Below are 26,051 nucleotides of genomic sequence, written 5' to 3' on the forward strand. Positions count from 1 at the left end.
CTCGTTTTTGTAGAGATGTACTGTAATAAGGGTCTTTATTTAATAGGAAGCGAATTTAAAATTGATTTAATGTCTATGAAACATAGAACTGCTCACCAAAAAAATGCATAACTTTCAACATTTGCTAAAAATGTTTTTGCCTTTCTCATTCACTCTAAAGTTCGTCGAGATCGGAAAATGTCTGTGTGTGTGTGTATGTATGTGTGTCTATGTGTGTATGTGGAAAAAATGTCACCTCTGTTTCTCAGAGATGGCTGGACCGATTTGCACAAAGTTAGTCTCAAATGAAAGGTACAACCTTCCCATCGGCTGCAATTGAATTTTTTTATTGATTGGACTTCCGGTTCCGGGGTTACGAGTTGAAGAGTGCAATCACGCAGCAAATTCCCATATAAACTGAAATGAAAAAAATTCAAAATCAAATTTGTATTTTTGATGCCAAATGAATTTAAAATGCATGAAACATTGAGATGTTTGACGAAAATTGACTTTTTTAGACTTTGGTACATTTTTGCCTTTCTCATATAGAAAGGTTATGCAATCACTCTAAAAATCTTCAATTATACCGGCCCGAGGGGGGGTATGCAGTGAGGGGTTGCTACTTTAAAATTAAAACTAGTTTCAAATTTCTTAACAAGTTGAAAATTTTCGGCAAGACCTGGACCTCCCGGATCTTTCTCCATGATCCGCCGCTGGTTTCAAGCGATGTTTCAATATCACATAGTATCTCAAGATCGTGGCTGTCGATCGATTGTATGTATGTGCAAATCGTACTGAACATGTAATATTCATTTCCACCATTGTAATGAAGATAACCAGCCATGGAATCGTAGTCTGGACAAATGAGAAAAGCACAATTGCACCACTAGGTGGATTAAAACAGGTTTATATTTTGGGAATGCATCGAGTTGAGACGAAGACGTAATATGATTAATAACGAGGATAACCCTTTCCGAATGTAGAGAGAAATTTATGAAAAATGACGATTTCCATTCGACTCTAGCAGGTTCTGATCAATTTTGATGAGCATTTGATTTTTGTTGTATGACCAATTATATGTATAGGTCAAATGTTTAAAAACAGTAATTTAAGGTCAAGATAGCATCATTTTGAAACCGCCAATTTCGGAGGTTTAGTATCTTCAATGAGTTTTATAAACTTTAAACAGCGCATCATTTGATAAAATAATTTTGACGGTATATCGTCCAAGAAGTATTTATGGTGAATTTTCTCAGGTTAATATTCATGACTACAATAAAATCTCAACAAATTCGCTAAAGACACGAACCTTGTTACTATTTTCTGGAAATTAATTCTGCATAATTTTAAAACTTTAAAATTTATGGTTTCGGAATTATGCCGTTTGGACAGTAAGATCGATTTTCACCAAACCCCCACCAAACCGAATTTCTGGCTACGCCCCTGTCTTCAAGTAAGTAGAAACAAAGTCGTTCTACACTCGAAAGAAACTTCTTCGAATGCTGAATATCTATTATAATACATTGACACCCCAATTTTATCAGCCAAATATGAATTGCCAAATATGATTTTTTCATTGCATCGAACTACAACAATTTTTAGGTAGCTGTCAAGGGGTTATTTTATAGACTTCTTCCAAAATTTGGCGAACCTATTCCAATTCGTATACCAATTAATTGGTATACTTAAGGGTTTATATGTTGCAGATAGAAAAATACTGAAGTTTTCAGCTTTTTTCCTACACAATATTACGAAAGCTTATTAAACAATTTTTCCTAATATGTTTGTGAAAATTATAAACTATTTGAAATATTTTAATAGTTTAATTTTTTATTTAACCGTGTTTTTTAATAAATAGTGACCATCGCTTAACAACGTAGTCAATTTTTTATGGCTTGCGGTGAGCACGATCTCTCGAATTGCTGAACTGAAAATTATGGAATAGAAATTAATTTTTAGTGTTCTTTACAGATTTAACTCGCCGCGCAGATAGCTCTGAATTAGACCCGCTGGTGCCCTAAGACGATTTTGCTAGATTTTCAGAGCACTGTGCACCCAGTGCATTAACGCAAGTGACGGAAGGTTATCGAAAAGTTTCGTGAAAATGAAAATTTCAGTAATGATGATGATTTTCCCAAACGGTTCGTTTTCGAGAGGTTTTTATTTGTTCTTTGGCATTAGGATTAGCGATAATAATTCAAATCAAGGATACTACTGGCAAGTCACCTTTAGAAAAAGTAAAATTTGGAACTATGCACGCATGCACTTCAGAGATAGCGTGATATCAGGAGCTGCGATTTCATTTCAACGCTTTTTTGTGAAAAGGGCGATACTCCCAAATGTAAACATAAGGCTTTTTTCATACATGCGAATGATTAATAAATAACCTTTATAGGAAAATTCTGTTTTCCCACCACAATATAGATATTTTATTAACAGAGCATTAACAATAATTCGATGGTATGTCTATTTTATGGGCCATTTTTTCGCTTTCCCATTGATTTGGTTTGAGATTTCTAGCACTGATGTTGTCCTATGCTGATTTGAGCGATTCTCTGAGCTCTGCCACTATCCCATGTAGTATGTGTTGTCAAAAACATCGCGAAGCATCAAGTTCTAAATGTTCTCAAACGATATAATATCCGAAGAGAGTGATAAGAGTTATAAGAAATGTCCCATCACACTGTTAGGTGGATTAAAAGCGTTTTTTACATTAAGTTCAACTGCGTATACAGTCTTCAACAATATTATGTGGTTATAATGCCTCAACATTGGTCTGGAGCACGGTTTGCAGGAATAGTCACAGTGGAAAAAGTTATATTAAAAAAAACTAAATTTGAGGGTGTTGCCATAAAAAACGCTTTACAAATCGATAACATTAAATCCTACAAGTTCAACTAGTTCAACAATATTCGTTATTACGAGCATTTCTAAAACTTCGTCGAAGACACCAACTTTCTACCTCGTCAGCATAAAAAGGTAATTTTTTTAATTTGATCGTAGTAAGCCATGCCTAATTTTAATTTTTATCAGGCTGTGGAGAATATTCTTACAAACAATTCGTCCAAAGATACCCTGTGAATATATTCGATGGTTTGGCCTTCACATTTTTGGGGTTTCCGACCACTATGAAGCGGTGTCTTTTGATGACTCCTTCTCGATAACAAACATTTTCCCAATTTTGTTGATTACAAGACTAGGTCCAGTCCTCTGAAAAAATCTTCAAAGTTTGAGGGTTTCAGTACGTTTCTTTTAAAATAAACTTCAAAGTTTGAGGGTTTCTGTACGTTTCTTTTAAAATAAACGTTATAAAAAATCAAACCCCCCCCCCTTGAGAATTTTCTGCGCACGGGCCTGATGTCACGTTTTTGCGTCACTATTTTGAACGCTAATAAGTTTGTTATTTATGAACGGATTTTCATCCGTTAATTACCAAACAATTCAGAATTAACTGAAATTATATTTTATTACTATATAGTTTTTGTATTTCAACAGAACACTGTTGAAAAACAAGCAAAAATGAATTGATCACAGAAAACGTGAAAGCTCCCATACATCAGTTAATCTATCCCGGGCAGAGCCGTCAATAGGGAGCACCTAAGCAACTCTGTCAGATACGGGAGGCTATTCATAGAAGTACCGCGTGTTCGTTTGCGTCAGTCGTTGCTCTATTTTCGCACGAGCAGGATCTGGATAATAATGTCCGGACGACGCGATAAGTGGGGAATGGCAAACTTTGCATAAAAAAAAAATGAAATGCATCATCCTTTACTGTATAAATCTAATTTTAATTACAGTATATATGTAATTTTTGCCATAATTCTTACTCATTATAACATTTTTCAAATGTGGTAAGAAAAAGCGTGGGCTTACCCTCAGTAGAGCGCTGAGTGTATCGATTTTATTTTGGTAATTATAATCGATTAATGCTAAGAGATAATTAAATAATTGAAATAATCGATTAGATTAAAAGCATTGCAGAGAGCTTGGTGTTGTACTAGAATTTATAATTTTGCTATTGTCGGAGGTCAAATAATAAAATATGTTTACGGGAAGGGTGTATAACAAATTGAAACATACGGAATCGGGGAGTAAGCTAGCTTGTGCCGTAACCTGTTTTTACTGATTTTGCATTTTCAATGTCATTGTGGTCATGTATACAACCCTTTAATTTTTTTTTGTACACAACCTACAGTGGCGGATTTGCCTAAAAACCTGGCCAAAAGTCGAAAATTTCATGGTAGTAGTTCTAGTACATGTATTGTCCTTCAGATGGTGCTGCCGCATGCTATTTTAAGTGAAACGCTCCAAAATTTCCATAATTGAGATGTAGACATATCCAAACAGTTTAAACCATCGCGTTTTGCTCATATTGTTTTATCGAGTGCTCGAAATATTAGTATTATTCAAATGTAGCTGGATTTCGATAAAACTGCTAGTTTTGAATATGGAATAATGGAAATTTATGCCGAAGGTATGTGCTTTATTTATATGTATTGATGTCAAAAGATATTATTTTGTTTGTTTATAGATTTCACGATTTTGTAGCAGACGGAAAAAAGTATTATACTATACCAGGAAGCAGTACAAGCATGTTCTGACCAAGTATAACGCATGCACTTAAATAGACTCGTAATCGTAATTATTCATCGTAATAATGGACTTGGGACAATTTAAATAAAACTATAAATCTTAGTGAATTTCACTTGTTTTTGTATTTTTGTCATATTCATTTTTAGTTACTACAAATTGCATGCAAACTTGTTGTTAATTATCACTCCAAGCATTTCGTCGCACAATCGGCATATTTTCTATAATTTAAAAAATACTGTTTTTCGTTCTTTGAGAAATATGTGCATCGGACAGCAGTTGACTAATAAGCGTACAGAGAGTTGAAAAGTTATAACTTTGTTGTATAATATTTCAAAATACATAGTTTGAAATGACTAATAACATTAATTCTCATAAAAGCTACATCAACTAGACATCCAAATATCTTATTGCGTAAAAATCAACAAATTCTATCATTTAACTACACACCTTTTAAAATTCAATACATAAACGTTATTGGCATGCGCTGGAACCATTAAAACCATTCATTCGTGGAAATTTACTTATATTTATATTAAAATATCGGCCATTTCGCATCCGCCATTTTGAATTTTGAAAATCTTACATCAAAATCATAAACTGCGCCACAAAAAAAGTGGTATGTACCTTTGCAGGTCAACCATTTTCGACTTTTGGTCAGGTTTTTAGGGAAATCCGCCACTGTGCAACCCTTTAATTTTTTTTTACATTATGGATGTACTGATAACGTACAGAAATTCAGCCGAGGCTGGAAGAATCATTGTGCAGAATATGCGACACAACTTCGAATACAACAATTTCGAAATCATTCATCATTTTTTTGTGAATAAAGAATGTGCTAAATTCTTTAGCAAAAACCATGATTAGCGCAAAACAAATTTCTTGGGTTGATTGCGAATCTATTTCGTTAAAGGGGGTAAGTGTTAAAAAAATCAGTTTCTTGCCAATTTTTTTAGAAAGATGGGTGAAACGAATTGATCAAAACTTTTGTACATTATATTACATCATTTCAATAACATTCTGTAATTTTTTCATGCAAAAATATCTACAAGTGATTTAGTGGCGAAGCTTTTTGTGGAACGTGTCTGAAAAAAAAACGATTTGCAGTGTTAACTGCCATTCAAAAACTACTTGACCGATTGATTTCAAACATTGCATACACATTCTAAGTTAAAAATACCTAGCCCCTATGTTGAGTTTTCGGAATAATTTTTCAATTAGGGAGGCTTTCTACTCATAAAACGGGGGAATTTCTCTTCAAAAATAATGATTCCGCCATATTATTAGCAAAAAACCCCTAATTGAAAAATTATCTCAAAAACTCAACGTAGAGGTTAGGTATTTTTAAAATAGAATGTGTATGCAAAGTTTGAAATGAATCGATCAAGTTGTTTTTGAATGGCAGTTAACACCGCAAATCGTGTTTTTCCAGAGACGTTCCACAAAAAGCTTCGCCACTGAGTCGCTTGTAGATATTTTTGCATGAAAAAAGCACAGGATGTTATTGAAATGATATAGTTTAATGTACAAAAGTTTCGATCAATTCGCTTCACCCAACTTTCTAAAAAAAATTGACGAAAAACCGACCTGCTACGATCATAAGCTGTTAAAACTCATTCAACCAGCCAACCAATAGCTCGAAACCAACTGTATTAACAGCGAAGTAAGAAGGATTGCACTTAGTACCTCCAACTCAACAAGCAGCATCATCACTAACAAACAAAGGCGAGTATACAATAGCGACAAGAAACAAACGAGAACATCGCATCAAATCAGTACCGATGATGCTAGGGGTATATACGATAACGCGAGAGAAGGCAGACCAATTGAACCTCAAGTTTTAGTGAACATCAGGATCTCAATAGCGTAAAAAGTGGAATATATTTTTAAAAATACATTAGCAAAAATTAGTCTGATCTCGACCATACCAAAGAAATGAGAAATCTTGTTGATTGTGTAAAGAAGTTCAAAACTTCAACTGTTTGAATCAGTAATATAGAATTCAATGCGTTGATTTCTATTCGTTTATACATCAATCAATTGCAAATAGGGTTGTGGTACCGGTAATACCGGTACCGAAAATACCGAGAATACCAACCCATTTTTGGTACCGCAATACCGGTACTGAACAAAAGCCAGTACCGGTGTTTTCGGTACCATGCATTTTTTTATGAAAATTATGTGGACTCTCTAGGGGGACCTGTTTCAAAATATCGGTCTGCAAGATGACTTTTAATTATATTAACTACCTTTTAGATAGATCGTTGAGCAAACCTTTGTGGGAGAATGAGGTGGAACCATCATCATAATAATTCTAGAAGCTTTATAGATAAAGCAAATCAAATACAGTCATGACTTTGACCTTAGTCTTATAACGCGCCGCCCAGTGAATAATGGAAACCAATCAGAATGTCGCTAATAAAAAAAATCATAGCAAATTTACACGTCTCTTACGCTAGATGGGAATATTTTAAAATGCAGTACAAGATCATTAAAATTTAATTTCGACAAAAATATTGTCAAAGTCATATCTGTATTTGGTTTGCTCTTAAACCTTTATCTATAAAAGAACGAACAGCGATTTAGTAGCTAACAATTTTAAACTTGTTGAACTGCTTCAAATGGGATGATTTGTAATTATTGGCGATCGGAAAATTCTGCAAGACTCCATAGTTTACAGGAAAGCAAGGAGCCTTGGGATGCATTAGAGAATAATAGGCAAACGACATAAAGGTCGAAACCAATTTACAGAAAAGCAAGAGAGAAAATGCGAGCAACCAGCTCGAATTTACTGTCATTCTCGTTTTGAATTACTAATGTTAATAGGGTTTCTTACATTTACCATCTGTTGAAGTCAATGGAACTCGCACTGCTTTGCAGTTATTGATTTCAAAGTGGCCTAGATTTCGGAATAAAAGATACGAGTGCATACGACACATATCGACGAGAACATTTCAAATGGGCCGATAAACAAAACGTAAACAATTCCGGTTAATACTTACTTCAAATAGACACTAACAAAGCTTTAAACACACCTTAAATAAGCCGGTTCTGAAGCCTGGCTGTTGGCGAAATAATAGATTATCGAAAAGGCACATAAACAAAATAACTTGTTTTGATTATGTTCCCTTTCACTTCCCCTCAAAAATTAACGGTTCATATACACCAAACAACAAAACGGGAAAATTTGCTTATGGGCCCTTTTCTTAATGAAAAAGACTATACTTGAAAATGGAACAAAAACATCGCAACACCAAGAAAGGGATCAAAATAAACGTCACATAATCATTTGCTGTAAACAAAAGGGCTCACCCGCACGCACTATAAGCTATCGTCTCGCCGAAAAGGGATTATAAGAGAGGGCACAAAACCAGTACGATATTTCAAAAGGGACCAAAAAATTTATCTGCAAAAATCGTTCAAAATACAATTTTTTAATAAAATCTGGTGTACTATTCGGAAAAAATGGTTAATTTAACATGGCATTGAGTTGTTTGGTCCTTAAATCAAGCTCCTGTTCATAAATGGGAATATAAAGTACGAGGTAATTTTTCAGACGCCATTTTCTCAACATGAGCATATTGTATATAATGCCTTATGAAATGTTGACGTCGATATCTTCTGCTGAAATGAGTCATGTCATTCCGAAGCAACTAAAAACTATAAACATGTTTTTGATCAGCACAAATCAATCACGTGAGAATAAGGTCATCAGTTTGAGTATTAAATTTCACCTTGAAGCTTTTTTCGATTTTTTTAAAAAAATATTCGAGCACCGGTACAACCGGTACTGAGGGCTTCAGTACCGTAGTACCGGTTCTCGCCAAAAAGGGTCGGTACTGCGAACCCTAATTGCAAATAACGTAACGATGTCCAAATACTATTTTGCTTTGCTTTTTCCTTCCCAGCAGAAAAATGATTATAAACGATAGCATGGCTTGTCTTCTAACTATTCAAAGATCGTGGTTTTTTTTCCAAATTATTCTGAATTTTAACCCAATACAAAAGGAATAAATTTCCGTGAAAATTTTAATAAAATTCATCTATAAAGGTAAGAGTCATCTATGCAGGTAAGGAGCGTAAAACGAAATCCCCGCCGAACTTCTAAGACTCAGCAATGTGCGGTTCCTTCTCCCATTTGACCGGAATGATCTGGTTGGAAGAATAAATTCGGAAGAATCAACAAACTATGACAGCGGCAAAATTTCAATCCATTTTTCTTACTCGTTTATCTGTACTTTTCAAAAACCTATCATTACGTTATTTTGTATTGCAAATTAATGAAACAAATCTTAATTTCATGTAACATTAGAATCGCCTAATCATTTTTATTTATATTGTTCCAGAGCATCTGAAGTAAATCGTCCAATAAGTATTTTCAAAACAGGAGTCACTACGCCTTACAAAAATATTTAAAAGTATTTACAATTCACATCACATCCAAACCCCGGATCATCTCAATTTAAGTTTACTTTTGAAAAAATAAATAAAAGCAAACATTGCCTGTTTTCAAAGCGCTTAGGATGGCGTCCCCCCCACTCAGTGGACAATATCCGGTTAACCGTATATTACATTTCATCATCACACTCTGTGTGAATGGAATTTTAACTAAGCTTGATGCTGTTAAATCAATAATCAATAATAAACAATCCACAGATGTACACCGAATTGAAAGCTGAAAAAAACACCTGTACAAACCACTGTCACTTACCGGTTCGCAAACAAACAGCGAGCAGCACCCAGAATCCAATCGAGACATCCATCGTTCGGCACGGTGTTGACCTTACGCTAGTTGACTTTCCTCCAAGTGGACTCTTAATTTCGCTGTCGTTTCTGTGGGTGTACGTACAGCCAACACAAACCAACCAATCAACCCACTTCGAAATAGAAGGGATGGTTGATGATCAATTTTACACTTCACTTCCCAACCAGCTGCCAGGTCCTCGTTTAATTCTAATCTGGCTCGGATTAGTCAGAGTTGTAGCGAAACTCTGCGGACATAAGCTTCCATCCAGTGTGTGTTTGTGTGTAGCACCTAAATCTTTCTCATTTTCTCACAGTCAATTAAGCAGCAACACGTTCCGGTTGAAATTAGCTGCGCTCAAGTTCAGTTTCTTGCGGAGGTTGCTATACAATTTGAAGACAATGTCCAACCGCGTACAGATACACAAGTTATCCGATTTGGTACTTGTATATAGCAAATCTACTTATCCTGGGGGATACACATCGGGCGGAAAGATTTCCAGCTATGTGCTGTGAATTTTAATGCAGTGTTCACTTCAATGTTGCACGTTGAAAATCGCATTTGAAGGTGCGCTGTGATCTGAAAATAGAAGAGAAAATGTAGGGATAATTTGAATCAGTTTGCATTGATGGATGCTAAGAGTAAGGATGATTGTTAGCTGTAAAAAAACTTTCAATGTATCCTTTCCACTTGGTCCGTTGAAAATGCACGGATTAGCGTGTGATACTATTAATACTTCTCACTTTACATAATCATACACTTTATTTGAATCATAAAAAAGATTTGTCTGTTTTAGACAATTGAGCTCAAATGGACAAAAAAATAAAAACCTTTTTGCGTACTGCCACAACAGACACACACACACCCAAATACCAATTTCAACAATTTTGAATGTATGTGTATAATTTATATAAACTCAGCACGGTTAGAATACCACACAAGATTTTTTTCTAATTTATTTCACACGACTCAATGTGATAGCATAACTGAGCCGTGGATCTTTCATGTTTTACAATATGTCAAAGTAATAAAAAAATAAAATATTACAAAGTTACTTCGCTAGGTCCTATTGACGCAGCTTGCTGCTACGAGTGCGATACTTTTTCTTTGTATTAATTGGGGCGTCTGGTGTAGTTGAACCTCTAGAATAGTCTCCCGCAATCTCTGTTGCCACGCTGAACTTCTTTTGTTTTAAACAGCCATGCATTACTCGCGCATATTTGCTATAACACACGTAGATTTCAATCTATCGGCAAAAATTTTCAAAAAACTGACGGCGATCAAAAATATAATGTAAACATTACACTCTGAACTACTTCTACCTAAATTTTCAAGAGAAAATAGCCAATGGGTAATTTTCTGCTGCGTTTTTTCCGTGATGAAAATTGATCTGGGACACCCTTTAATAGCGTTTCTTTCGAAACCGCGTTTTTTAAATTGATGAGCACGATAGCTCAAAACATAATCAAAGAATTGACTAGATTTTTTATGAGAATGCACAATATGTGTACCCTGTGGATGAACCACAGAAAACTGAATAAAAAAAATCCTCACTATTAATTTGAAGAAAAGTGAAGCAATTTTCCGAAACGATATTCAAACTTTTTTCTATTTTTTGTGGTTCATCGACTAACTACAAGTCTAAGCGTTACAAAACTTATTAAATTTCCCGTATCAGACAATTTTATCAAGAGTTATCGTGTTCGCCGCGGCGCTCCTCGACGTAGAAATGGTTGGACGTCTACTCTTGGAACGTTCGTATGTGTATGTTCGTATGTACAAATAAATCAGAACATTACGAAAAATATCCATTGTTAACTTGCAGTCAAAATCGAAAAACAAAATAACCTTCGGTTTGAGCACTTTACACCAGACGCCCCCCTTAAGTGCCTTGTTCACCGGGACTTGAGGGTTAGTCTTTCGCGTTGTCGTTAACATCCATGTCGACATCGCTAGTGCTTTCGTGCTGGTTACGATTGGAAGCTCTAATTTGTTTCTTGTGCTTACTGGTCGCAATTACACAAATGTATATGTAAATCCTTCTTCATCGGCATTTGTTTCTCTACTGGTGGTGGTTGGTATTGGTTTGGATACACTTGGCGCATTTGTTGTTTTTTTCGTTATTAGTGCAAACAGTTGGTTTGGAGGCCCATAGCGCTTTAGCTATTGGTTGTCTATTTGATTGTATTTTTACATTTCTTAGAAAAGAAATGTGTAGAATTCGCTCAAACTTTCAAGATTTTTTCCGAGGCCCGGAGGGCCGTGTCTTATATTCCAATCGACTCAGCTCGATGATTTGGGACAATGTCCGTGTGTGTATGTAACGGATAAACTCATTCGTGTTTCTCAGCGATGGCTGAACCGATCTTATCCAAACCATCCGGGCCCCGTGGTGGTGGAGGAACGCTACGTGGGAAGCTGAGCTGCAAGCAACCGGGCGGGTCATAGGTGGTGGATAATGCTTAATCGCGATAGCAACTAGTTGTGATTCGCGACCCGAACCAGCAGCGGGGGCTGACTGCGGGTGTGGTAGGACGAGGTAGTGGGCCCTATACGTTCTAGGCCTAAATACCACATGCCCTAAAGCAGCCCTGACAAGGCGAGCCTGCGCCGCCTTTAAATAAGCGCTTAGCCCAAATCCCTCTCCTCCCGTTATCCTTCCTTCCTTCCTTCCTTCTGCGGCTGTTCGCTCATCTAAATATGGAAGCTGTTCTTCAATGTCAGCTTCTTTCACCGAACAGCCTACATAAGCCGTGTAGTGTCGGTAGTGGTTGTTTCAACCGGCTAAGAATTACACTACGGACTACCTGTTTCAGTGGTAAAAATCTACCAAACAGGGAACCCCAATTCCATAGTGTCATGCGACCCGTGCTATGGGTAAAATTGTTGAGGGGGTTTAAAACATTCTTAATGGCGAACGGAGCCTGGGAAGAGTCGGGCGAACTCCCCAGTATACTGCATTACGCAGCGGAACGTTCACTCTACACACCGATTTTTTCACCGATGATCCACTTAATTTTGCCGAATTTTTGTTGGCTGGGGGTTTGCTGAGACTCTCGGCTGATGGTAGTTCGGTGAAGTTTTGTTGAGTTTCGATTATCAAATTTCGATGTGTACAGATGAACCTGCCCAGAGGCCGTGTGGCATCCGGCCTAGAATTGAGCCACTGGAGTCCTGCTGCCATGTCGTAGGAGGCGACTGAAAGTAGGAGACCCTAAGTCAAGGTGTAGTTCCGTGCCGAGGACTTAATGACTGGAGGGTCTAAAATATGCCAGTCGCGCACGGAGCATTTTGGGTTTTGCCCTTACTGTGTTATGCGAATCTCTGACACAGTGGACCATTATTTTCTTCGCAAATCGTGGGAATCAAATGATCATGTCCCATTTAAACCTGATATGGCTCGCTAAATGCGTTAACATCCCAACTCGCTTGGTGTCCTCTAGTTGTTGTGCAATTTGTGTTGGAGATGAAATGTACAGTTCTCTAATCAACAATGGTTAGAATAGCACAAGTCAATCTCCAACATAAACGTACAGCAACTATGAATTTATCTCGACTCATGCAGGAAGGTAAAGCTTCCATAGCATTGGTTCAAGAACCGTATTTCCATAAAGGAAACTTCTATTTTGGAAAGTTACTTAACACTGCCTTCATTGCTTACAACAAGACAGGCATGACTAACCCACGTGAAATGCCTCGTGCTTGCATTCTTGCAAATAAGGCTATTGACGCGTGTCTCATATCGGAGCTCACAACTCGCGATATCTGTGTTGTCACAGTTACATTGACTGTCGGAAACGTAGACAAAAAATATATATATTGTTCAGCATACCTACCGCATAACGAATCATCTCCTTCTGATGATTTCAAAAGTGTTGTAGCATATTGTAGCAGAAATGGGCTTCCGCTCATTATCGGCAGTGATGCGAATGCTCATCACATCATTTGGGGCAGCTCAGACATCAATCTGAGAGGCTCTGAACTGATGGAGTACATAAGTAGTACAAATCTCCATATTCTGAATGTGGGAAACCGACCAACTTTTGCGAGGTCTGGGAGGGAGGAGGTGTTAGACATAACACTTTGCTCTGATAGAATTTTGCATGAACTGGGAAATTGGCAGGTTCCAAATGAAACTGAACCGTCTCTATCCGATCATAAATATATATTTTTCGATCATTTTGATGTCACCTTCAATGTGGTGACATATCGTAATCCGAAATCTACAAACTGGGACCTCTTTTTGGAAAACTTGGCGACTAAATTTCATGGATATTTTCCAACAATTAGTCAATTAGACGACTTAGATGACGTCGTGGATACGACAAACTCATTCATATTAGCATCCTACGAAGAAGCTTGTCCACTTCGTACTGTTAAATCGACTAGGGGAACCCCTTGGTGGAGGGCTGAGCTTGAAAGAATGAAGAAAATTATGAGAAGAGCTTGGAACCGGCGTCAGCGTGATGACTCCAGGGCTTTTAGGTCAGCTCGTAGTGCATATAAGAAATGTCTTAGATCTGCAGAACGGGCTGGCTGGCAAAGCCTATGCACTAATGTCTCTAGTCTGAACGAGGCTAGCAGATTAAATAAAATTCTCTCCAAATCGAATGATTTTCAGATGAACTCCTTGAAAACCAGAGATGGTGTTTATGTGACGGACGAAAAAGATGTTCTTAATTGTCTCTTCGACACACACTTTCCAGGTTGTATCGATCCGGAGTTGAACAATGTTCACAGATCTCATTCTGGTGATTCGGACTCGTGGGCGTTAGCACGCACATTGGTTTCCACTGAATCGATCAAGTGGGCAGTTGACAGCTTTGCTCCATACAAATCACCCGGAAAAGATGGAATACTTCCCGTGCTACTGCAAAAGGGATTTGATATTCTTAAACATGTCTTGAAAAAGATTTTGCTTTTTAGTCTTGCTACCGGGTATATCCCGAAAGCATGGCGAGAAATAACTGTTAGATTTATTCCCAAAGGGGGGCGCTCAAGCTATGAAGAAGCCAAGAGTTTTAGGCCTATCAGCTTAAGTTCTTTTCTTCTGAAAGCTTTGGAACGGATAATCGATCATCACATCAGGAACGTTAGTTTAGTTGAATATCCACTGCACAAAATGCAACATGCATATCAGTGTGGGAAATCCACGATCACTCTGCTTCACGATGTTGTTTACAACATTGAGAAAGCCTTCTCGCTCAAGCAATCTAGCTTGGGTGTATTCCTAGATATTGAGGGTGCTTTTGACAATGTGTCCTTCCAGTCTATTCTGGAAGCGACGCGCGGTCATGGGATACCTGCATGTATCTCGGGTTGGATAAACGCAATGCTTAGTAACCGCATACTTTGCTCGTCACTGCGACAGGCTGAGATACGGAAGTTGAGTATTTGCGGTTGTCCTCAGGGCAGCGTTCTGTCACCTTTGTTATGGAACTTGATAACTGACGGCTTGTTGAAGAAACTCAATGAGCTTGGATTTCCAACCTACGGGTTTGCTGACGATTACCAAATACTAATTACTGGATTTTGCATCGGAACAATCTTTGACTTAATGCAACAGGCATTAAGAGCTGTCGAACAGTGGTGTCGACAAGTTAAACTATCAGTTAACCCAAGCAAAACTTCAATGGTTCTTTTCACGAAGAAGCGAATAACAACCGGGGTTCGTCCCTTGCAGTTCTTTGATTCTGAGCTGCTGTGCGCAGATCAAGTCAAATACGTTGGAGTCATATTGGATTCCAAACTGAATTGGTCTGCTCACATTGAGTTCAGAGTCAAGAAAGCGTGCATGGCCTTCGGGCAGTGCAGACGAACTTTTGGAAAGACCTGGGGTCTCAAACCTAAATACATCTATTGGATTTACACGACAATTGTACGTCCAATACTGTCATACGGATGCCTTGTGTGGTGGCAGAGGGGAGGGGTGGTGACAGTCCAGTCAAAGCTAAACCATCTGCAAAGAATGGCGCTCATGGCGTTGACTGGTGCTTTCACCACGACTCCGACTGCTGCTCTTGAAGCACTTTTAAATATCAAACCATTACACATACACTTAAAACAAGAAGCACTATCATGTGCATACAGACTGCAGGTTACTGGGCTTTGGAACAGTAATCATGTTGATCTTGCTACCAGTCATACACGATTGTGGTCACAAATGGTTACATGGGGTGAAGATATTCTTGCTCCCAGCGATATTACACTCACTTGTAGTTTTCCTTACAGGACATTTCATGTGAAGATTCCCTCTCGAGAGGAGTGGTTGTCTGGCTTTATGGAAAGACAACAACAAACGCAAGTGGTTTGTTACACTGACGGTTCTCTGATGGAGGGACGTGCTGGTGCTGGTGTCTACTGTCGTGAAATGAGATTGGAACAATCTCACTCACTAGGTAGATACTGTACTGTATTCCAAGCAGAAATCTTTGCGATTATGTGCGGGGTGCAATCGGCCCTTCAACTGAGTTTGTCCGGCAGAGTTATAAACTTCTGCTCCGATAGTCAGGCTGCAATCAAGGCTCTTAGCTCAGACAAATCCCGGTCCAAGCTAGTGATCGCGTGCCGAACCCAAATCGAAGAACTAAGCATTGTCAACACTATCTACCTTGTCTGGGTGCCCGGACATTGCGGTATTACTGGAAATGAATGGGCTGACGAATTGGCCAGGGCAGGTTCAGCGATTGACTTCGTTGGTCCTGAGCCCGCGCTGCCAATTTCGACAAGTTGGATAAGGGAAAAAATACGGTCCTGGGCTTCGTCCGAGCACCGAAATTATTGGAGAAATCTACAAACGTGTCGCCAAACAAAGGCGTTTCTAGAACAACCATGCCCAGTGGTTTCGAAAAATCTCTTACATTTTTCGAAGCTCCACTGCGGCATGCTGACCAGGGCTTTAACCGGCCACTGCAAACTCAATTATCACATGGCAACTATTCAGCGCGCTGAGTCTTTTTCATGCGATCTTTGTGAATCCGACTACGGAACCTCATATCATCTGATATGCAACTGTCCAGCGGTAGCGCAATTGCGATTTCGAGTCTTCAGCCGTCCTTATATAGACGAAACCATGTTTGGTCGACTGAAACTCAGAGACATACTAAAGTTTCTTATCCAATGTGGTAAAGAGCTTTAGGCTTATTCGCAGGCAAGTTGAACTACTTGTGAGTTTAACTTACCTGTTGTTTATTTTTGTTTTGTGTTGTTATTTTTCCCACCCTTCCAATTCTACTTCCCCACACCTCCTTGTCCTTTCCTTCCGCTCAGGAAATGATGAAAACACACGGCAAGGCACAAATCCCCGACTATGTCCGGGGAACGTGCCATTTGAGCCAATATGTTCTGATTCCTGATATATACCAATCGACTCAGCTCGATGATTTGGGACAATGTCCGTGTGTGTATGTAACGGATAAACTCATTCGTGTTTCTCAGCGATGGCTGAACCGATCTTATCCAAACCAATTTTAAATAAAAGGCCTATCACCCAGACAGAGCGCTATTAAATGGTTTTTGATTCTGATGTTCAGTTTCCAAGATGGGTGCAAAAATAGCGTTTTTTGCAGTTTTTTGAAATTTGCTGCCAACATTGATGACGTACTATGCTATATTTCACCCTAAGGAGGAAAAATTGGTAAAAACCAAAATTTCTCACTAGGGTGAAAATTTGTTGGTAAAAACCAGTCTTTGTACAGGAGGGCACAAATCCTTATTTCATACTATGTTGCGTTTCGGCTTCGCCTCATCAGAAACCGACACTAACACATTGTCGGAATAGATTAGCGCCGGCTTGACGCAAATCCCTTAAAACTAAAACACACTATGTGTTTCAATCAAACGACTGATCAAACGTGATGTCCCGTTCGAGCAGAGTTTCGGCTTCACTTGTGTCTCATCGGCATAAACAGAACTTCTGCTCGAACTGAAGACACAAGAGGGGAAGCGTCACAAGTAGACCCATTTGCTCTATTTGTCTACCGCAGAAGTGGTACGACGAATAAGGAAAACAAGTGGCACCGAAAAGTGCCGCATCGACAGTGGGATTTTCGCAGCAAGCCACAGGTAGCCACATTTGTCTACCGCGGCGGTGGAAACGGAGAGAGCGCGCTTGTGGTGGTGATACCGACGAGCAGCTTAACCGGAGAGAGTTTTGAAGTGTTGCAGGTAGGCCTATTTCTCTACTGAAGAAGCAACGCGACGAAGAAGGACAGCAAGTGTCACATTGTCAAACAACGGGCACCGAGTTTACAACGTAACACATGAGGTGTGTTCTACAGGTATAACAGGTATATTTTTCATTCCTTTTTGTGATAGTTTTTCTTGCTAGGTAAAATGGATGAAGAGATGGGAGAACGAGTAACAGACCCTCCCCCTAAGCCTTCTGCTGAAAATGTAAACCCGATTAGAATTAAAATTTACCCAGAGTCGTCAACGGGACCATGGATTGTATTTATTAGGCGTAAAGTAAAGGCGCTAAATATTATTCAAATTTCGAAAGATTTGACTTCGCGATTCTCGGATGTAAAAGAGATCGTCAAAGTCAATAAAGATAAAATACGCATTGTCGTTGGTAGTCTCAAACAAGCCAATACAATTGCTTCTTGCGAGCTTTTTACGCGTGAGTATAGAGCGTATATTCCTTCAAAGGAAATTGAAATTGATGGGGTCATCACAGAATCGAGTTTGACTGTTGATCACATAATTAAGCATGGGATTGGTCGTTTCAAAGACACCATACTTAAAGACGTAAAGATACTTGAATGCAAACAATTGCATTCAGTATCACACGAAGGAGATAAAAAAGTTTATCGACTGTCTGACTCGTTTCGAGTGACTTTCGCTGGGTCTGCGCTGCCCAACTATGTCATTATCGATAAGATTCGTCTCCCTGTTCGCCTTTTTATCCCTCGTGTAATGAATTGCCTTAATTGTAAACAGCTTGGCCACACAGCCACTTACTGTTCCAATAAGGCACGGTGTGGCAAATGTGGGGGTTCTCATCAAAAGGATACATGCAATGAAAATTCAGAAAAATGTTTAATGTGCGGAGAAAACTCGCATGAGCTCCCTGCATGCACCATTTATAATTTGCGCGAGGATAAAATTAAACGATCCTTGAAGGAGAGGTCTAAGCGCTCCTATGCAGAAATGTTGAAAAATGCTACCCCTAAACCCATCTTCTTAGAAAACACTTACACATCTCTATTTTCGGAACAGTCTGACTCCGACGGAGCGTGCGAAGGTACATCATTTGTGTTACCCGGAAATTCCAGAAAAAGAAAACAGTCTTCTTTTCCCAAGCTGCCAAGAAAGGGCCTTAAAATTTCTCCACCAATAGATAAACTGCGCCCAAAACCGAAAAATTCCGATTCAAAACCGAAATCAATTCCGCCCGGTTTTGGGAACGTACAATCCAAACAGAACACCATTACTGGAAATAATAAAATTTCGCCTTCCTCTGAGCCTCAGCCGGGGGTAGGATTATTGAAATTTTCTGAAATTGTTGATTGGATTTTTAAAGCATTTAATATTTCTGAACCACTAAAGAGTATACTTTCAGCTTTCCTCCCAACAATTAGAACATTTTTAGAGCAGCTGATTGCTCAATGGCCCATCCTTGCAGCAATTATATCCTTTAATGGTTAATTCAACTCCTAAGGTGAAAGACTCCATCACTGTTTTACAGTGGAATTGCAGAGGTATCATACCAAAAATTGATTCCTTAAAAATTTTACTGCATAATTTAAAATGCGATGCTTTTGCTCTATGTGAAACATGGCTTACCTCAAACATTAATTTCAACTTAAATGATTTCAACATTATTCGCCAATTCGAGACACCCCGTATGGAGGAGTGCTTCTAGGAATTAAAAAGTGCTATTCTTTCTATAGAATTACCATCCCCATGATTGCTGGCATTGAGGCTGTAGCAGTCCAAACGAATATTAAAGGCAAAGACATGTCTATCGCTTCTATATATATACCTCCCAAAGTTCAAATTGGACAACGTCAAATTTTTGAGGTAGTGGAATCCATGGCTGCTCCGCGTCTGATACTGGGAGACTTCAACTCGCACGGAGTATTGTGGGGTTCCCTCTACAATGATAATCGATCCTCTTTGATATACAATGTTTGTGACGAATTTAATATGACAGTTCTAAATACTGGCGAAACAACACGCATTCCCAGACCTCCTGCACGTCCAAGTGCATTAGATCTATCTCTGTGCTCGACATCACTTCGGTTAGATTGCACGTGGAAGGTTGTACCTGATCCTCACGGTAGCGATCATTTGCCAATCGTTGTTTCAATTAACAGTGAATTAGGCCTTACGAATTCAATCAATGTTCCTTATGACTTAACACGAAATATTGATTGGAAAACATACGAAACATTAATTTCCACTTCTCTTGCTTCGACAGAAGAGCTACCCCCTACCGAAGAATATGAATTCCTAGCGGGTTTAATTATTGAAGCAGCAGAACAAGCCCAAACGAAATGCAATCCTGGAATGACAATAGACGGCCCCCTAATCCTTGGTGGGACAAAGAGTGCTCTGATGCATATGAAGCTAAACAAGTTGCCTACAAAGAAATTATGAAACAGAAAGGGGGTATACGTGAGAACTTTGAAAATTGTTTCATTTTGCAAAACAAATTTGACAGTATACGTCGTGCCAAAAAGTCTAGTTATTGGAGACGCTTCGTTGATGGCTTGTCAAGAGAAACATCAATGAGTACTCTTTGGAACACAGCCAGAAGAATGAGGAATCGAAACGTGACTAATGAAAGCGAAGATTTTTCGAATCGTAGGATATTTAATTTTGCCAAGAAAATTTGTCCAGATTCTGCTCCTGCGCAGAAAATCATTCGCGATGTTTCCACAAGTTACGATTTCATAGATTCGCCATTGACAATGATGGAATTTTCAATTGCACTCCTCTCATGCTCCGGGACTAGACAGAATTAAATTCAACTTGGTGAAGAATCTGCCTGACCTAGCAAAAAGACGCTTGTTGAATTTATTCAACAAGTTTCTTGAACAGAATATTGTCCCGCGTGACTGGAGACAAGTGAGAGTTATCGCCATTCCAAAACCGGGAAAACCAGCCTCCGATCATAACTCGTATCGACCGATTGCAATGCTATCCTGCATCAGAAAATTGTTGGAAAAAATTATCCTACGACGTCTCGACAATTGGGTTGAGGCGAACGGTTTGCTCTCAGATACCCAGTTTGGTTTTCGGAGAGGAAAGGGAACGAATGATTGCCTGGCGCTACTTTCGTCAGAAATCCAACTCGCTTACGCAAAAAAAGAACAAATGGCGTCTGTGTTCTTAGACATAAAAGGAGCATTCGACTCAGTCTCCATTGATGTTCTCTCGGAGAAGCTACATCAATGTGGTCTTTCACCGATATTAAATAATTATTCATACAATTTATTGTCAGAAAAGCACATGCATTTTTCATATGGTGATTTAGCGACACTCAGAATAAGTTACATGGGCCTCCCACAAGGCTCTTGTCTTAGCCCCCTTCTCTATAATTTTTACGTGAATGACATTGATAATTGTATTGTCAGCCCATGCACTCTAAGACAACTTGCAGATGATGGGGTGGTTTCTGCCACAGGACCAAAAGCTATAAATTTACAACAACCATTGCAAGATAGCTTGGATAATTTATCAATTTGGGCTTTAAAACTGGGCATCGATTTCTCTACGGAGAAAACAGAGTTGGTCGTTTTCTCAAGGAAGCGTGATCCGGCTCAGCTTCAGCTTCAGTTGGTTGGTAGAACGATAGCCCAAGTCCTGACTTTTAAATACCTTGGAATTTGGTTCGACTCTAAAGGCACATGGGGAGGCCACATTAGGCATCTAATAACGAAATGCCAACAAAGGATAAATTTTCTGCGAACAATAACTGGATTATGGTGGGGTTCTCATCCAAGTGACATGATAAGATTGTATCAAACAACAATACTTTCAGTAATGGAATATGGGTGCATCTGTTTCCGTTCAGCTGCGAACACTCACATTATTAAACTGGAACGGATACAATATCGTTGTTTACGAATTGCCCTAGGTTGCATGCAGTCGACCCATACGATGAGTCTTGAAGTACTAGCGGGAGTTCTTCCTTTAAAAGACCGATTCTGGGATCTCTCCTCTCGTTTACTTATTCGATGTGAGGTTATGAATCCACTGGTAATTGAAAATTTTGAAAGACTTGTTGAGCTTCAACCCCAAACCAGATTCATGACAGTGTATTTCAATCACATGTCACAAGAAATAACGCCTGCTAGGTCTGTTCCCACATACGTCAATATACTAGATACTCCTGAATCCACTTTATTCTTCGACACGTCCATGCAAGCAGAGATTCGTGGAATTCCGGATCATCTACGCTCGCGAGAGATCCCTAAAATATTCACAAGTAAATATCAACACATAGATTGCCTTAAAATGTTTTACACTGATGGGTCACGAATCAGTGAGGCCACTGGTTTCAGTATTTTCAACAATAATTTTTCAATTTCTCTCAAACTTGCAGAACCCGCCTCTGTTTATATAGCGGAACTAGCAGCAGTTCACTATAGTTTGCAAATAATTAATACTTTACCCTCGAACCATTACTTTATCCTCACTGATAGTCTCAGCACAATTGCAGCTCTACGCTCAAAGAGGATTGATAATCAAGATCCATTCTTTTTGGGGAAGATACGAGAATCTCTGAGTAACCTAACAAGAAAATGTTATAAATTTACCATAGTGTGGCTCCCCGCCCATTGCTCTATTGCGGGCAATGAGAAAGCTGATAATTTAGCCAAGATTGGTGCACTAGATGGTGAAATATATGAAAGACCCATCGCTTACAATGAATTTTATAGCGCTTCTCGACAGAGGACACTCGCTAGTTGGAAAACATCTTGGGACAATGGAGATATGGGACGATGGCTACACTCAATTATCCCTAAAGTATCAACGAAGGCATGGTTCAAAGGATTGGATGTAAGTCGGGACTTCATCCGTGTGATGTCTAGGCTCATGTCCAATCATTATACTCTAGATGCGCATCTCCGTCGTATTGGGCTCGCTGAGGGTAATCATTGTGCTTGTGGAGAGGGTTACTATGACATTGAGCATGTTGTTTGGTCCTGGACTGAATATCGTGAAGCCAGATCACAATTAGTAGATTCTTTACAAGTCCGAGGAAGACCAATCCATGTTCCTGTTAGAGACATCCTGGCGTATCGCGATCCTCTATACATGGAACTTATCTATCATTTTCTAAAAACAGCGTCTGTCAAAATTTAATTAAATTCATCCCCTCATACTCTCATCCATGGCTAATCATTCACCAATTAAAGTGTCCTAGAATATTCAGTTTTTAAATTTAGACAATAACAGAAAAAAAGTAAATAAATACTCCCGAAAATACTAGATCATTATGAAATATAACAATGTAAGGAAAAAAGCAAACAATAAAGTGATTTCAGTGTTAGTTTTAGACAAATTACTAGTATAGTTAAAATTAGTCTTAAGGATTTTTGTAACGTGCTATGTAAAAAAAGAAACTGGCGTAAAAAGCTTTTGCAAATGCCGTGTCAACTAAACGTATGGAAAAAAAATAACATCAATATCAAATACTTGCCTAAAAACATTCCAATAGAAACTCATTTCAGAGTTTTGAAATCAATCATAATCATAATTTCCTATCATATCGAGTTCAGTTTTGAAGGGGTGTACTGCAATATGGATTAGGGTCTTTTTTAATAGGAAGCGAAACTGGAATTGCTTTAATGTCTATGACAATTAGAACCGCTCACCGAAAAATTGCATAACTTCCAACATTTGCTGAAAACGTTTTTATTTTGGGAATGCTTCGAGTTGAGACGAAAACTTTATAGAATTAATAACGAGAAAACCACCTTCCAAAAATAGGGGACATTATGAATAATGACGTTTTCCGTTCCGCCAATTTCGCAGGTTTAGTATCTTCGATGAATTTTACAAACGTTAAACAGCACATCATTTGATAACATAATTTTGGGCGTTATATGCTCCAAGAAGTATTCCATATCAACTTTGGAATAGAGCTAATAAGATTTGTAAACAAACTTTTGTTTTGCTGATTTCTGTTAATTTGTTATAATTTCAACACAGAAAACATTTGAAATTGATTCTACCAAGGGTAAAGATGTTGATTCATGTGTATTTTTCATGAAACTCAGCTCGGCAACGGAATAATGAGCGAAATGAGTTTGTTTACAAAAATCTCATTAGCCCTTTTGAAGAATTAATATTGTATTTATGGCGAATTATCTCTTCAAACAAATTTAGTTCCAGGCTTAATGTCTTCAGCAAAATTTTGGGGAGTGCTATTACAAACCACTTTGTTGAAGACATGAAGGCTCCATGTCTTCAAGGTATTAACATATTTTAGGCTATTTCTATTTAATTTTAAATTGAATTATTATTATTTTACTGTTTATGATAAATCTCTTCTATTGTTTATAATCGAAAAAATTTATATTTTGTCCTAAGCTTGACCTTGTGAAGCTTACAATAGAAAGTTTTTTTAGAAAAAAATAGATTAAGAAACACTTCGTAAATATCATTTTATAACTCGATATAATCCATATACGTAGTATTCATGCCTACAATAAAGTTGTTTTAAATGAAAGTCTCAACAAATTCTCTAAAGACAGGAACTCTGTTACAATTTATGGAAAAAAATTATTCTCCATAATTTTAAAACTTCAAAGATGGCGGTTTCGAAATTATGCCATTTAGACAGTAACTTAGATTTTCACCAAATCCCCACCAAACCGAATTTCTGACTACGCCGCTGACTCCAAGTAAGTAAAAACAAAATCGTTCTACACTCGTTCACAAGAAACTTCTTCGAATACTACCTATCTATTATAATAAATTGAAGACCCGATTTGATCAGCCCCCAATTTTATCACCTCATATGAAAATATGTTTGATGGGCTCTAGTAGACAATCAAGGCTGAATTTGAGTAAATCCTTTCTTGACTATGTTTTTCTTATCTTAAGGATGCAAATATGCAAAAATAAGAAAAATCTATTCTTTTTTAATTTTTGTGCTAGAGGACTATATTAAATAATCAGAAATAGTTTTTTTTTATTTCGATTATAGAGGTTTTAACCTAAAGGTCATTCGCCTCTTCGGGTTAGAAAAATCTCTTACGAAAAATTTCTAACCCTATGTGCGGGGTCGGGACTCGAACCCAAGCGCGCTACGTACAAGGCAATCGATTTACCAATACGCTACGCCCACCCCCATCAGAAATAGTTATTAGACTACATCAAAGGAAAGGACGAATATTTTAACAGTTTCCGTTTATTATGAAGAAAAAAATGTCGCGTTTTAGTCAATGTCCCCATTTTGTCAGCCTAAAATACACCATGGAGATGATAAAAACGGGCCTTTACTGTATTTATTATTCACAGTAATAGGTACATCCCATGTTCGTTCTCAGCAGTTGGACCCATTTCCTGCCATCCAACTTTCGGCGCACAGAACTCAAGTGAATACGGTACTGATGCCATTGAAATGAAACAAAAGTGTTGACGACGATCGACCGCCGCCGGCGGTGGCTAAACTGAACTGATTTTATTTGGCACTTTTGTTGCTGGTAATAATACAGTGGCGAGGTTATGTGCACAGATTGATATATATATATTTTTTTTTCAATTTCATCGAACTACACAATTTTTTAGGTAGTTTTCAAGGGGTTATTCGGCGAACGGGTGTACCCCATTAGGCATAAATACGTTAGGCATACGGACGTTAGGCATAAAGACGTTTGGAATAATGGACGTTAGGCATAATATACGTTAGGCATAATGGACGTTAGGCATAATGGGCGATTGGCATAATGGACGTTAGGCATAAATTATCATACTGAAGTATCCTTTAAGGAAATAACTTTTTGGTGGTGACAGCCTCGGCTTGTAAGAGCGCAAATGTTTTAATTTGAATTACTTTGGAAGCAGACAAAACTAGATCAACATTTTATTCTATTGTATATACCTCAAGAAATCTTCACTCAAATAAAAGATACAGAACGAATGAACATCGATTGAACAAATAAACAAATTGTACATCTCTGAATTATGCTAAATACTCCTGTCTATTTTGTATGAATGAAACACATCAACCCCCCATGTTTTTTGTAAACAAAAACGTTTTTAAGCTTCTAAAACTTTTGATTTAGGCAGAATTTACTCACAAAAACAAGGAAGACCAGTAACTGGGACTATTAGAACTTAGAACTGAAGTTATTGCTATTAGTCTGATATAATTCTGCTGGAGCAGTACCACCAGAGATATTGACAGTTAGCGTTGATAAATGAAAATTTGATATATCTTCATTATTTTCCATTATTATTGAAAACTGCTAAAGCGTATCTTCGACGATCTTTTCTTAGCATATAGAATATTCAAAATTTTCTAGGAGAATTGTGCTTAGTACCGGAAGGTAAATATTGAGCAGCTTCCAGCACTGCGAAAGAAACATCTTTCAAAGCGACTTTTTCGTGTTTCTTGAACCCTGCGAACGCTAGAAAAAAGTTTGGCATGTAAGGATTAACTTAGATTAGCTGTTCATGCATGCATGGTGTAATTGTCCAAGAAGAAAATATATAACCTAGAAGAACAGCTCATGAAAGAAAGAATGATGCAATTTGCTAATTCATTCAACGAATA

The 26,051-nt window shown here is 38.1% G+C and overlaps 1 protein-coding gene across 3 annotated transcripts in view; it reads right to left on the bottom strand.

The window, feature by feature from the left end:
* The window catches only part of LOC131684773 (relaxin receptor 2-like), a 230,600-nt gene that overhangs the window by 156,707 nt on the left and 47,842 nt on the right, over positions 1–26,051 (bottom strand). For all 3 annotated transcript variants that reach the window (XM_058967912.1, XM_058967913.1, XM_058967914.1), the window contains one exon: positions 9,281–9,892. In XM_058967912.1, the coding sequence (XP_058823895.1) occupies positions 9,281–9,332 (52 nt within the window). In that variant the 5' untranslated portion in view covers positions 9,333–9,892. The remainder of the gene's footprint in view (positions 1–9,280; positions 9,893–26,051) is intronic.

Source organism: Topomyia yanbarensis, chromosome 2 (assembly GCF_030247195.1).
Source record: "Topomyia yanbarensis strain Yona2022 chromosome 2, ASM3024719v1, whole genome shotgun sequence".
In the NCBI taxonomy this organism is placed as follows: domain Eukaryota; kingdom Metazoa; phylum Arthropoda; class Insecta; order Diptera; family Culicidae; genus Topomyia; species Topomyia yanbarensis.